A 12,588-nucleotide genomic window follows, 5' to 3' on the forward strand; every position below is an offset into this window, starting at 1 on the left:
TGTGGTCGTTCCATAGTCGCACTTGGTGCGGCGTTGTCCATTGTCGTAGCTAGGGTCGATATCGAGGGTGAAATTGTTTTTGTTGTTTTGGGGTTTCTAGTTTCATTTGTAATATTATCCATAGAGAAAGTGTTTATTGAGGGAGTTGAGGACAGCCATGGCATAGCCCTCCTTACCATGAATAGGGCACTAATTACTCGTGGAAGTGCTCCGTTCAAATACAGTTGGTACCCTAACTGGAAACCGTAGAACACCGATGGGCACGAGGTCGCTTGACACCCCGGTTTTAGGGGATCTCTTTTGAGGTAGGAGATTGAAACCTGGGATAACCTTTGTTCGTACGCAACCTTCTATTTCCCAGGCAGTACACTTGAAGTGCAGAGTGTGCACTTGAAGTGCACTGCCTGGTCAAGAAGAAAATTGCGAACTTAAGCCCCCACATCGCTTCAAGATTGCTATCCCCCGGTGGGGGAAAGTCTTAGGTGAAAGTTTTATTCCCAAATGAGAACTGGTTACCCACAAGAACTTTTAATTTTAAAACGATATTACCCGCAGGCTTTATTTTGATACCAATATTGCCTCGGTCGACTGTAAAAATATAAGAACAAATCATGAGTACGGCCAAATCTCGGGAAGCATGGACTTCCCTAAGAAAAGTTATATGATAACGTAATCAGGACCACAAGAAGCGAGTATCTGTGGCAAAAATATAAAAAAGTATCCGGATTTGGGCCCAAAACTTAAATTGTTCCATTCAATTTATAAAATAAATTATCCTGACGCGTTTTTATACCCTCCACCATAGGATGGGGGTATATTAAGTTTGTCACTACGTTTGTAACTACTCGAAATAATCATTGTAGACCCCACAAACTATATATATTCTTGATCAGCGTGCAATTCTACATCGATATAGCCGTATCCGTCCGTCTGTGGAAATCACTCTAGCGTCCGAACGGATTGACGTAGGTGGATAAAATTTAAATTAATTTAAGTCAACTCGGTTTAAAATTTTCAAAATGTATCCCAGCAAAAAAAGTCCTCCCAAAATCATGGGTATTGTAAGGGATTTTTGGCAGCCGTAACTACTCGCAAACCCCCTTTCTTCCCCATTATTTTTACAAGGGCATGTCGCACTCAGTTTGTAGTTATTTTATGACCACTAGAATAACTAGTTATTCTGGGGCCACTAGAAGTTGAAAAGTTAGTTGAAAAAAATTCTATTTTTAAAACAATTGATGTAGAGTTTTTGTGCGAGTTGAACACACGAACCCTCTGATTGCTAGCCAAATACACTACATACTATGCCACGCGCACGAACTTAGTGAGGAGCAAAGTAAGTAGGTTTGCCTTGTAATTTTTTAAGAAGTATCCCATTACTTTTCAGATTACTTGTAATGGGAAAAGAAGCTTGTTTATATTACTTTGCAATGGGTTACGTAATGACTAATGGATCCGAATTTTTGCTGGGTATGGATAAAATGCAGTTGAACGACATGTCTCGTATTATAGTTTAAAAAATATCACGGCTACTTTTACGATGGCAAATTTTTTTGTCGTCCATGCTTCCCGATATAATGACCTGAAAGCTATAAAACCCCTTGTCGGCACCAACAAAAATGACTGATGATCACAATATCTTACGAATTGAATATCCGATTAGGTCGACATTTGCATGTCGTAACATTTCTTCCAAATATACATCGAGTTGCAAGAAGGTCTAAGGGGTGGCGATGCGTCGAAGGGGTATGCATTTTCGGAAAGCCTATTAAAAATGCTGGTAGACCACACATTCCGAAAACTTCTAGACATTTTATGAATTCCCCTTACTATTGTATTTAAATTTACACAGTGCAGTTGGTTTTGCGTACGCTGTCCCCACAGGGTGGCGGGAGTATCGAGGGGTTTTACATGTGTATAGATATGGCTAAACTGCCTTTATTTGGGATCTCGGTAATGTCCTGTAAGAACGATACTATGTGATTCGGTATTTGAATGTTTAACTGTAGTGTTATAAGATTTCTCAATCCCGATCAAAATTTGGGTATATAAAAAATAATATGTATCTTAATATTCCAAATTTTACCTCTAATATTGAAAACATGTAGCATATTCAAAAATGCGTCTTATTTATTTTTCCAGAAAAAACTGAAAAAGCTTAAACAGAAGACAAATGGTTTCTCGGATCCATTTGAGGATAATGATGATGATGTTGCACGCATTGCAAAAGAGTTAGAGAGGAAATATGGAAATGCCTATGTTAGCGGACGTGGAAAAAATAAAAGAGATGATATCGACATCGGCATGGGATATGACGAGTCAGACTCGTTTATTGATAATACAGAGGCGGTATGTCTCGGGTTTCAATAATATTTGAATATTTTACTAATTAATTTTTGTGTCATTTTAGTATGATGAGATGGTACCCGATGAAGTGGAAACAATTGAAGGTGGTTTCTATATTAATTGTGGAGCATTAGAATTTAAAAAACTTCATACGGAATCGACGACCACCAAAACGGATGAAATTATTAAAATGCCAAATCGTCCGAAAAAAGCAATCATATCATCCTCATCTGAAGATTCATCTTCATCTGATGACGATGATGATGAAGAAGATGAGGAGGATGATTCTGATGATGACGAGGATGATGAAGAAGAGGAAGATTCAGCAGAAGAAGCTTCTGTTGAAACGGCAAAATCCAAGTCTAGTTCATCTGCAGCACCTGCCGTCGAGAAAAAGTCAAAAGTTTCTTTAAATTCAGGGGCGAAAAAGAAAGCCTCTAATCCACCAACAGAAAACGGTGGAAGTAAAACAAAGAAATTGAAGATAAAAAATGTCACTAGTGGTGTATCGTCGGGATCATCATCAAATTCACCAAAACCTGTGACTGATGATTTAGCCTCGGATTCAGAAAAGGAAAGACTTGCTAAAAAGATCGAGAAAACCACAACTGTGAAAGATATGCTCAAGGCCCAGAGGGATAATTTCCTAAAATCACAAACAACAAATGACGTTAAATCATCTGGCACTGGTAATGGTAAAGTCAAGGGTAAATCATCCTCAGGTGATGACGATGATGATGATGAAGATTCTAGCGATGATTCCGATGAGGATGATGATGGCGAAGAGTCAGATAACAGTGATTCCAATCAAAGTGCTCCCAAAACACAAACAGATAAAAAGTCAGCATCCAGTAATGATGAGAACCCAACAAATGAAAGTAAGAATTTAAGAAACATTATCTTGAATTATTATAACAATGTTTCTAATTATAGAACTAAGGTCTTCAGATAGCAAACTGCCAGATTTGGAGCCAGATGTTTTGGCTAGTGTTGTGGAATTCCGAGATGGCCTTAAAGCCAAAAATATGCTGGGCAAGAAACTTCAATTTGATGATCGTTTATCTGAAAGCTTTTTGAAGTAAGAAATTATGAAACAGAACTGAAATTTGAATACCCAATTGGTTGGTTTATTATTGCAGAATTGATGATGCTTTACTGTGTATTGATAAAGCTGATCGTAGCGTGGTCTATGCTCATTTGGAATATCAGCTTTTACAACCGAAATATTTCTTTTTACGCAAGGCAAGGCAGTTGCGCGAAAAGGAAGAGAAACTAAAGACTAAACGGGCCTTTAACAAACTTCAAAAAGCCGTAACAGAAACAATGCCTCTTGTAATATCCAGCTACGATGCTGAATTGAGAAGATATGCTGAACTACAGTAAGTGTAAAATAGGAGTTGTATATTAAGGGTAGTTTTAATTTGAATATAAACAATTTCAGAGCCGGAAATGTGAATTCTGATCAGCCTCCCAAGATGCCAAAGAAAAAATTCCCCTGGAATCCTAACTTAAGGTTAGCATGTTCACTTACAGTTGAAATCGCTTATAAAGTAATCGTTCATAACAATATATCGGTTATAACGACGAAATCTGTTGTAGTTATAATTGATTTCGACTGTATTTACTTTAAAAAACATCAATCAATTTTGTGTTTTGTTTTTAGGAATCTCTTGTACGATGTTTACCAAGTGCGTTGGACATCATACCCCGTGCTGGGAAAGAAAAAAGAAACGCTAGAAGATTTCATTACCAGCTATATGAGCAAAAAGGTTGTGGAAATATGGCCCAAAGGCTGGATGCGTTATGAAGAACTACAAAAGGAAATTGAAAGGAGAAAGAATGCTGTCAAAAAAGCTAAAGAAAAGGAAAAATCAAAAGCATCGTTATCATCAGCCCAAAATGCAGTATCCTCTGTACAACCGACCACAACAAGTTCTAGTACTCTAGCAAACCCTCCGCCCGAAACCAATCCTCCTCGTTCGAATGCCAACTCGGATACCGATTCTGTTGCCAGTAGCAGCAATACGTCTTCGAGTTTAAAACGCAAAAACACTGATACAAATCCAAGCAACAAACAAGTCAAGGCAGCCAAAGCTGCCAAACTAAATGGAGAACAACAAAAATCCGCCAACACAAAAAATATGCCGGCGGGCCTAGATTTAACATCGCCCAATAAGAAATCGGATCACAGTATAAATCACATAATATCACCAACATCTATGGCAGCTTCTGCAGCAGCAACATCGTCAATATTTAGTGCAACAGTGGCTGCTTTATCACAACCCCTGAAACATTCCAATAATACACATGTTATTGATCTCGACAATTATACATGTCCCAATGAAATAATGCAACAAGCCGCCGCAGCCAATGCAGCCTTAGCATCGTATACAATGACCAACACAACTACCAGTTCGGTGTCGCGTCGTGAAAGTAGTGGTGCCGACTCTGAAATTGAAATTGTCGGTTATTATCCGGCAAAGATTAATGCAAATAAAAAACAGAAGACTAATAGCCGTAGCTCAACACCGAATTCTAATCAACCTGGTACCGAAAAGACTTACAACAATAACAATAATAAAAATACCAAGAAACAACCACCAAATGCAACTCTGACATCGGGAGCATTAAATCTATTGGGTGTCGAAGGTTATAATAAAATGGTTAATGCATTTATGGATTTGGGGGAGGTAAGTTTGTAGCAATGTATATAGAAAATTTTTATTTCTCTAGATCTGAGTTTATACGGCGACTCCAAATTACTGAATATTACGTGCCGAAAGTGGTTAGTTGTGGTCTACTCCACAGCGAAGTGCGGTCCAGGATTGTGATATTTGCCACAATGAAAGTTGATGCCCTGTGTGGTATGGTCAAAGCTTGATTAGGTGTCAACCTGGAAGGTAAAGTAGGACCCTATAGATTTCAATGATTTGCTGTGTAATAGGACGGCTCCTGTCGTCGCACGTCAGTGGGATCTATTCAGTGAACAAAACAAGATAGATTATTGCAATGACAGTAAACTTGTCGCTTCATACAGATGATAGTTACTCGTCATCTAGATACTTCCGTTTGTTATGCAATTTTTATACCCTCAGCATTTATGCTAACGAGGGTATATACACTTTCATACGGCCAAAATGTGCCTCATCGAAATAATGGTTTTAGACCCCAAGTATGTTTGGACGAAATGTGTTTCAGACAATTTGGAGTCGATTGAGCAATGTCCGTCCGTCTGTCTGTCTGGCTGGCTGGAGCGTACGATAACTCTCGAACGGATCAATCGATTCGATCCAAATTTTGGCTTTCGTAATATTTTGTCCAAACTTAGTTTAAGTTCCAAGCTGGGTTATATCGGTCTACTCCTTCCTGTACCTCCCCCACAAATGTTCAAAAATTGTCGCAAAACTTGTGCGCACGATAACTCTTGTAGGGAATAACCGATTTGGTCCACACTTTGCACATCGTGTAATTTCTACCAAACTTAGATAAGGTTCCAACATGGACTCAATCGGTCCACTCCTTCGGGTACCTCCCAAACAAAATTTCGGAAAAGTTTAGTTTAGGACCTGGTCTCGAATCGCATTGATTTTTGTTTACGCAAGTTGTATTCGCTGTCCTCTATACGACGCTGTAAGTTTCATTAGGGGCAAGTCCATACTTCCTGAGAAAATAGTCTGAAAGTTACAAAAATACCCTAAGACACCGTGTGTAGTGGTTGGAGCGCAAGATAACTCTCGAACGGATCTGCCGATTCGGTCCAAAATTTGGCTTTCGTAATATTTTGTCCAAACTTAGTTCAAGTTTAAAGATGGTTTCTATCGGTCCACTCCTTCCGGTACCTCCCCCACAAAAGTTCGAAAATGTTCGGAAAATTTGTGCGTACGATAACTCTTGAAGGGAGTAACCGATTTGGTCCATAGTTTGCACATTATGAAATTTCTACCAGACTAAGATAAAGTCCCAATATGGACTCAATCGGTAAACTCCTTCGAGTACCTCCCACATAAAATTTCGGAAAAGTTCAGTTTAGGACCTGCTCTCGAATTGCCTTGGTTTTTGTTGTAACATCTTATATTCACTGTCGCCTATGCGAAGGTTCAAGTTTCCTCAGGGGCAAGTCCATACTTCCTGAAAAAATAGCCTGAAAGTTAAAAAACAAACCCTATGACACCATGTTTATGGGTGGAAGCGCCAGATAATTCTCGAACGGAAATGCTGATTCCGGCCAAAATTTGTTTCCAAACTTATTGTTTCCAAACTTACTTCAAGTTCGTGGACAAGCCATATCGGTCCACTACTTCAGGTACCTACCCCACAAATGTTCAAAAATATTCGGAAAAGTTGTGCGCACGATAACTCTTGATGGGAGTGACCGATTTGGTCCATACTTTACACATTCTCATAATATCTACCAGATATAGATCAGGTTCGAATATGGACTATATTTGTCCACTCCATCCCGTACCTCGCACACAAAATTTTGGATAAGTTCACTTTAAGACCTGCTTTTGAATCCCTTTGATTTTTGTTGAAGCACCTCACATTCGCTGCCTCAATTACGATGGTAAAAGTTGTTTCAGGGGCAAGTCCATACTTCTTGAGAAAACAGCCCGAAGGGTGTAAAAACCCCCCTCTTGGGCACCCCATGGTCTATGTCGGTCCATTCCTTTAAGTACCTTTTCCGCAAAACTTTTGAACTTTAATCCTAATCAACATTTTTGTCGGTTCATACGACCAAAATTTTGAAATCCCCTAAATACATAAGTTTTTTGTGAAAAAAGTGTTTCAATTTGCACAGGCTGAGGGTATATCTCTGTCGGCAAAGCCGACTGATACTTTTTTACTTGTTGTTTGTAAATTACTTCCCCTGGTTTTTACTTAGAAATTATGTCCAATCTGGAACTGATGAATTTCGGCCAGGTATAGGCTTATATTCTCAGCAAACCCTAGTTCCGTCCGATCATAACGAAAGTTGTTTGGAGTAGTTGGTTGACATCATTTCGAAACGAAATGTAGGAGCGAAATCGTAAGAAAATCTTTGGGAAAATCGGAAGGGAAATTTAGTTTCGGCATTTCTCTCGGAACTCGTAACGAAATGGGTGAAAATATCCCTTACAAAAATCGAATAGAAATCGGAAAACTTTATCGGAAGTTCAGACGTGTCTGTGAGTGTAAATATCAACACCGCTTTGAGTATAGTATATGTTAGGGTGCCACCGTGGTGCAATGGAATGCACACCCGCCTTGCACACATAAGGTGGTGGATTCGATTCCCCGGCCAGGCAACATCAAAACACTTTTCAACGGTGGCAAAATACCCCTCAGTAATGTTGGCGACATTTCCTAAGTATTTCAGCCATGAAAAACTTCTCTACAAAAGTGGTGTCTTAGACACGCTGTTCGGACTCGGCGATAAACTGTAGGTCCCATATCATTGAGCTAATATGAATCGGGGTGCACTCATTGATATGAGAGAAGTCTCCCTTGTCCCTTATGGGATGTTTGTGGAATAATTATTATTATTATATGTTTTGAAAAGGATGTCGAGGGTGATACCTAGAGTCTGCGTGTCATGGGCAGTGGGAATATTCCATTCTACCACATTTATGTCCAGAGTCATCAGTTCATGATGTAAAATTTTATACAGTTATACAGGACTCGGCGATAAAAAAATAGGTGCCATATCCCAATATGAATCGGCGTGCACTTACTGATATAAGAAAAGTATCACTTGTCTCTTCGATGATGTTGTGGGAACAGATGTATATTGAGGTTTCAGTCCACATCGGGCAAAATAAGAACGAACACACTGTTTTGCTGTTATCTTGTCTAAATTCACGTTTGCTTTGGTAGTCTGTATGGTGGCAGGTTCCTTCGCGTACCATTTTTTACAAACTTTGATGTGTATTACAGTAAGACGGAGTCAACGTTCCCTTTGTTTGCATAACACAACCTTATTTATGAATTTCTCTTCCATCAATTGTTTGCCAGCAGCATCTACAGGTCCAACCAATTTTGTCATCATCTGGCGGCGGTGGTGCGGCGACAGCATCAGCTAATCAACAACAATCACGACCATCAACATCTTCGTCACCAATGCCCTCAAATATGCCACATCAATGACCCAAAACACCGTTGAGGAATCACACACCATCGTCGTCGCCCAATCCACTGAGTTTAATAGGTACTCCACCTATGTCGACCAGTTCCAGTGTGACAACTTCTACGGCATTTTACAATCACGAACAAACTGTAGCAGCGGCCTTAGTATTATCCTCATTGTGTGGTAATACCTCAACGATAACAGCAACAAACACCACCGGTAATAAAATACCCACACTGCCAGCCGTTACAGCAGCAGCAGCAGTTGCACAAGGTATTGTCGGCTTTTCAACCGCCGTAACGGCATCATCGGCAGCGAGTTCAACGACAACAACAGCAACAACACCACTACCGTTATGCAAGGATAATTTAAATTTTAGTAATTTATCAACACTGCCTTTATTTCTAACACCTCAACCGCCATCCAGTATAAATAACAATAGTTCTTCACTTGGTGTAAATATCAAATCATCCCTTTTGCAAGCCTCCTCATTGTCCTTACCACCAGGATTTCTAACACAAAATCCATTCCTATTACCATCACTAACTACATCAACATCATCGTTGTCGTCGCCATCATCATTGAATGAGTCATCTTTAAAATATCAAAGTCACATAAGATCAGCTTCCTCCTCCACCTCCTCCTCTTCATCAACCACCACCACATCTGGAAGTCGCCGTCAAGCACAGCAACAACACCTAAAGAAATAATATCATCTTGTTCACATCGATTGTTTTTTTGTGACCCCCTCTTTTAGTTTTACCAGTGTAAAGTATGTTTTTCATATTTTGTTATAATCGTTTTTCGTCGTGAGTCTATTGGTTTTTTTCTCATTATAATTGATTCATCTCAAAATTAGTAAAAAAAAATGAAAGATGAAAAAAACTGTATGTTGTTTAATTTAAGGATACATATGTGTAATTTATAATTTTTCTAAAAATAAACAAAAAACAAAACTTAAATTAAGTACAATATATGTATGCTTGTGTGTTGTTTTTAATGGGAGCCAACGCGGTGCAGTCGTTAGCTTTACACACCTTTGTACAAGGTGTACATTTCGTGAGTATTTCTGCTTTGTAAAATTTCTCTAAAGTGTCGCAGTAATCTGCACGGCACGACGGAAATTTTCATTTAATCACCCTGCGAACATAACAAGAGGGTGTCGATGCCTTTTGATGTTGAAAAAGCTGATACTGCATCAACATGTGTGTGAAGGTAAAATAGAAGAATAGCGAAGACACCACTTAGCGGAGACACAATTTGTGTGGTATAAAAGTATTACAGATAAATTCGTGTATAAAAAATTATTTTTCCTAAGTATTTAATTTGAGATATTTTGATCCAAAAATACAATTTTACAAATTTCGAGGATGACACACAATATGACTACTGAAAATGCCAAACTCTGGATTTTCTTAGAAAACCTGGAATTGTTAGATGTTGCGGTGAAATGGAAATAACTCTCTTCGAATTGGAAAGAATTTCCCCTCAGGATGATATGGAAAAAAAGAAAGAAAATAAAACAAGCAAAAAGTCGTTAAGTTCGGCCGGGCCGAACTTTTTATACCCTCCACCATAAAAAAGTCTTAATTAAAATGGAATAATTAGGATCCTTTCACAATTTTAAGTGTAACAACTTTTCGACAATGGTGAGTATATTAAAAACCCCGAAGGACAGATGCACCGTGAGTCGAACTTCCGCGTTATGGCGTGATGAAGTTTTTGCAAGAGACCCTGTAAGCCATCATTAATTAGCATTATATCTTTGTTTGTTGTTTTTGTAGAGTATTTAAGCAACAGTGAACAAATATATAAAGCTAATTCCTGATGGCCCACAGGGTCTCTAACAAAAATTTCATCACGCCATAACGTGGAAGTTCGACTCACGGCGGATCTGTCCTTCGGGGTTCATAATATACTCACCAAGGCCTTTCTTCCCCAAGAGGAATTTTTCGTGCCCCAGACTTTCACCTCCATTTTGTTGCACAGTGTTATCTAATCTAATCTAAAAAAATGTGTTCAGGTAGGTGAAAGGTAACACCTACGGGGCTATATCAAACAGTCAACCTATCTTTAAATTTTTTGGCGGAAAGGTTTTATAGCTGCAGGGAACTTCAAGAGTCAAAAATGGACACATGTTGACGAATTTTAGTTTAGAAATTTCCTGACCACTGAAAATTACTGAAAATCGGGAGGTACAGTTATATGGGTGGATATACCAAAACATGGACATATGTATATTGACTATTATTTTTGAATAGACAAAATTGTAGCTAAAATTCTCAAAATACCGAAAAGCAGGAGATACCGTTATATGGGGGCTATACCAAAACATGGACCTATGGTGACGATGTTTCGTTAAAGAGATGTTTTATGTCCACTGAGAACTTTAAATGTCAAATTACAGCTATTTCGGTTAAAAACTGTAGCTAAAATTCTCAAAATACCAAAAATCGGGAGGTACCGTTATATGGGGGCTATACCAAAACGTGGACCTATGTTGACGATGTATCGTTGGAGATGTTTTATGACAACTGAGAACCTCAAATGGCAAATTACAGCTATTTCGGTTAAAAACTGTAGCTAAAATTCTCAAAATACCAAAAATCGGGAGGTACCGTTATATGCGGGCTATACCAAAACATGGACCTATGTTGACGATGTATCGTTGGAGATGTTTTATGACCACTGAGAACCTCAAATGTCAAATTACAGCTAGTTCGGTTAAAAATTGTAACTAAAATGCACAAAATACCGAAAATCGGGAGGTACGGTTATAAGGGGGCCATACCAAAACATGGACCTATGTTGACGATGATTGGTGGAGATGTTTCATGACCACTGAGAACCTCAAATGTCAAATTGCAGATAGTTCGTTTACAAATTGTGGCTAAAATTCTCAAAATACCGAAAATCGGGAGGTACCGTTATATGGGGGCTATACCAAAACATGGACCTATGTTGACGATGGTTGGTGGAGATATTTCATGACCACTGAGAACCTCAAATGGCAAATTACAGCTAGTTCGGTTAAAAATTGTAGCTAAAATTCTCTAAATACCGAAAATCGGGAGGTACCGTTATATGGGGACTATACCAAAACATGGACCTATGCCCATATCCTTTGGGATATAAGTTTGTTGATCACTAGGAACCCTAAGTGCCAAATTATAGCTAATTCGGTCTGCAAATGTGGCGAAGAACGTCAAAATACCTCTAATCCGGAGGTACCGTTATATGGGGGCTATACCAAAGAGTGGACCGATATAGCCCATCTTCGAAATTGACTGCCGATGGAAAAAAGACCCTCGGGTGCAAAATTTCAGCCCTCTATCTCAATTATTGCGGAAGCTAGAGTGATTACAACAGACGGACAGACGGACGGACATGACTAGATCGTCTTAGATTTTATCCTGATCAAGAATATATATACTTTATAGGGTCGCAAATGATTAGTTCGATGTGTTACAAACGAAATGACAAACTTAATATACCCTCCATACTATGGTGGAGGGTATAACAAAAATTTTTAGGCGAAGGAATTGAACAATAGTTTATTTCAAGAAATTTTGTGGTTTTGGAAACTAATCTTACCAGGAACAACGATTATGTTTGCAGGTTAAAAGATAAGTGAAGTTTATTCACAAGAAAGCAAAAGAGATACCAGTAGGAAAAGAGAACATTTGCATTTAGTACCAAGAGAGAGAGATGCAAATTTAGAACGAATGAAATAAAAGTTAGACATTGGAAATAGGGTGACCAGAACAGTTAACTTTGACGTTAACATTACCGGGCCCCTTGCAGGAATTGCAACTAAAGAAAAATAATAAAAAAATATCACCTGCACTCTCTCTTGGTTACAGGATTTGTATATTTTGCATATTTTAGAACCGGTACCAAGTACGGAGCACAAATGACACCGTCGCGACGGTACCAGTTTGTAACTTGAAATCATGAATGGTCTCACCTGGGTGGTTGCGGAATAGAATTCGTTGAAATTGAGTATGATCGGAATGAACAAGAATTTGGCGGTACATTTTCTCGATGTCCTCGTTGAACACATATTATACACGTGCAATGGTATAACTGTTTGTATCAACAAAACAGATATATCATATACATAACAGATATGATATGAT

At 38.7% G+C, this 12,588-nt stretch overlaps 1 protein-coding gene across 21 annotated transcripts in view; it reads left to right on the forward strand.

The window, feature by feature from the left end:
• The window catches only part of yem (yemanuclein), a 65,500-nt gene extending 56,075 nt beyond the window's left edge, over positions 1-9,425 (forward strand). For 11 of the 21 annotated variants that reach the window (XM_073962299.1, XM_073962302.1, XM_073962301.1 and 8 more), the window contains 7 exons: positions 2,143-2,349; positions 2,411-3,224; positions 3,280-3,424; positions 3,486-3,725; positions 3,788-3,859; positions 4,010-5,036; positions 8,338-9,425. In XM_073962299.1, the coding sequence (XP_073818400.1) occupies positions 2,143-2,349; positions 2,411-3,224; positions 3,280-3,424; positions 3,486-3,725; positions 3,788-3,859; positions 4,010-5,036; positions 8,338-8,469 (2,637 nt within the window). In that variant the 3' untranslated portion in view covers positions 8,470-9,425. The remainder of the gene's footprint in view (positions 1-2,142; positions 2,350-2,410; positions 3,225-3,279; positions 3,425-3,485; positions 3,726-3,787; positions 3,860-4,009; positions 5,037-8,337) is intronic. The other 10 variants (XM_073962321.1, XM_073962320.1, XM_073962311.1 and 7 more) reach the window with 1 other exon arrangement.
• The last annotated feature ends 3,163 nt before the right edge of the window (positions 9,426-12,588 follow it).

This window comes from Musca autumnalis, unplaced genomic scaffold (genome assembly GCF_047663935.1).
Source record: "Musca autumnalis isolate F117 unplaced genomic scaffold, ASM4766393v1 scaffold_1, whole genome shotgun sequence".
NCBI classification, from domain to species: Eukaryota; Metazoa; Arthropoda; class Insecta; order Diptera; family Muscidae; genus Musca; species Musca autumnalis.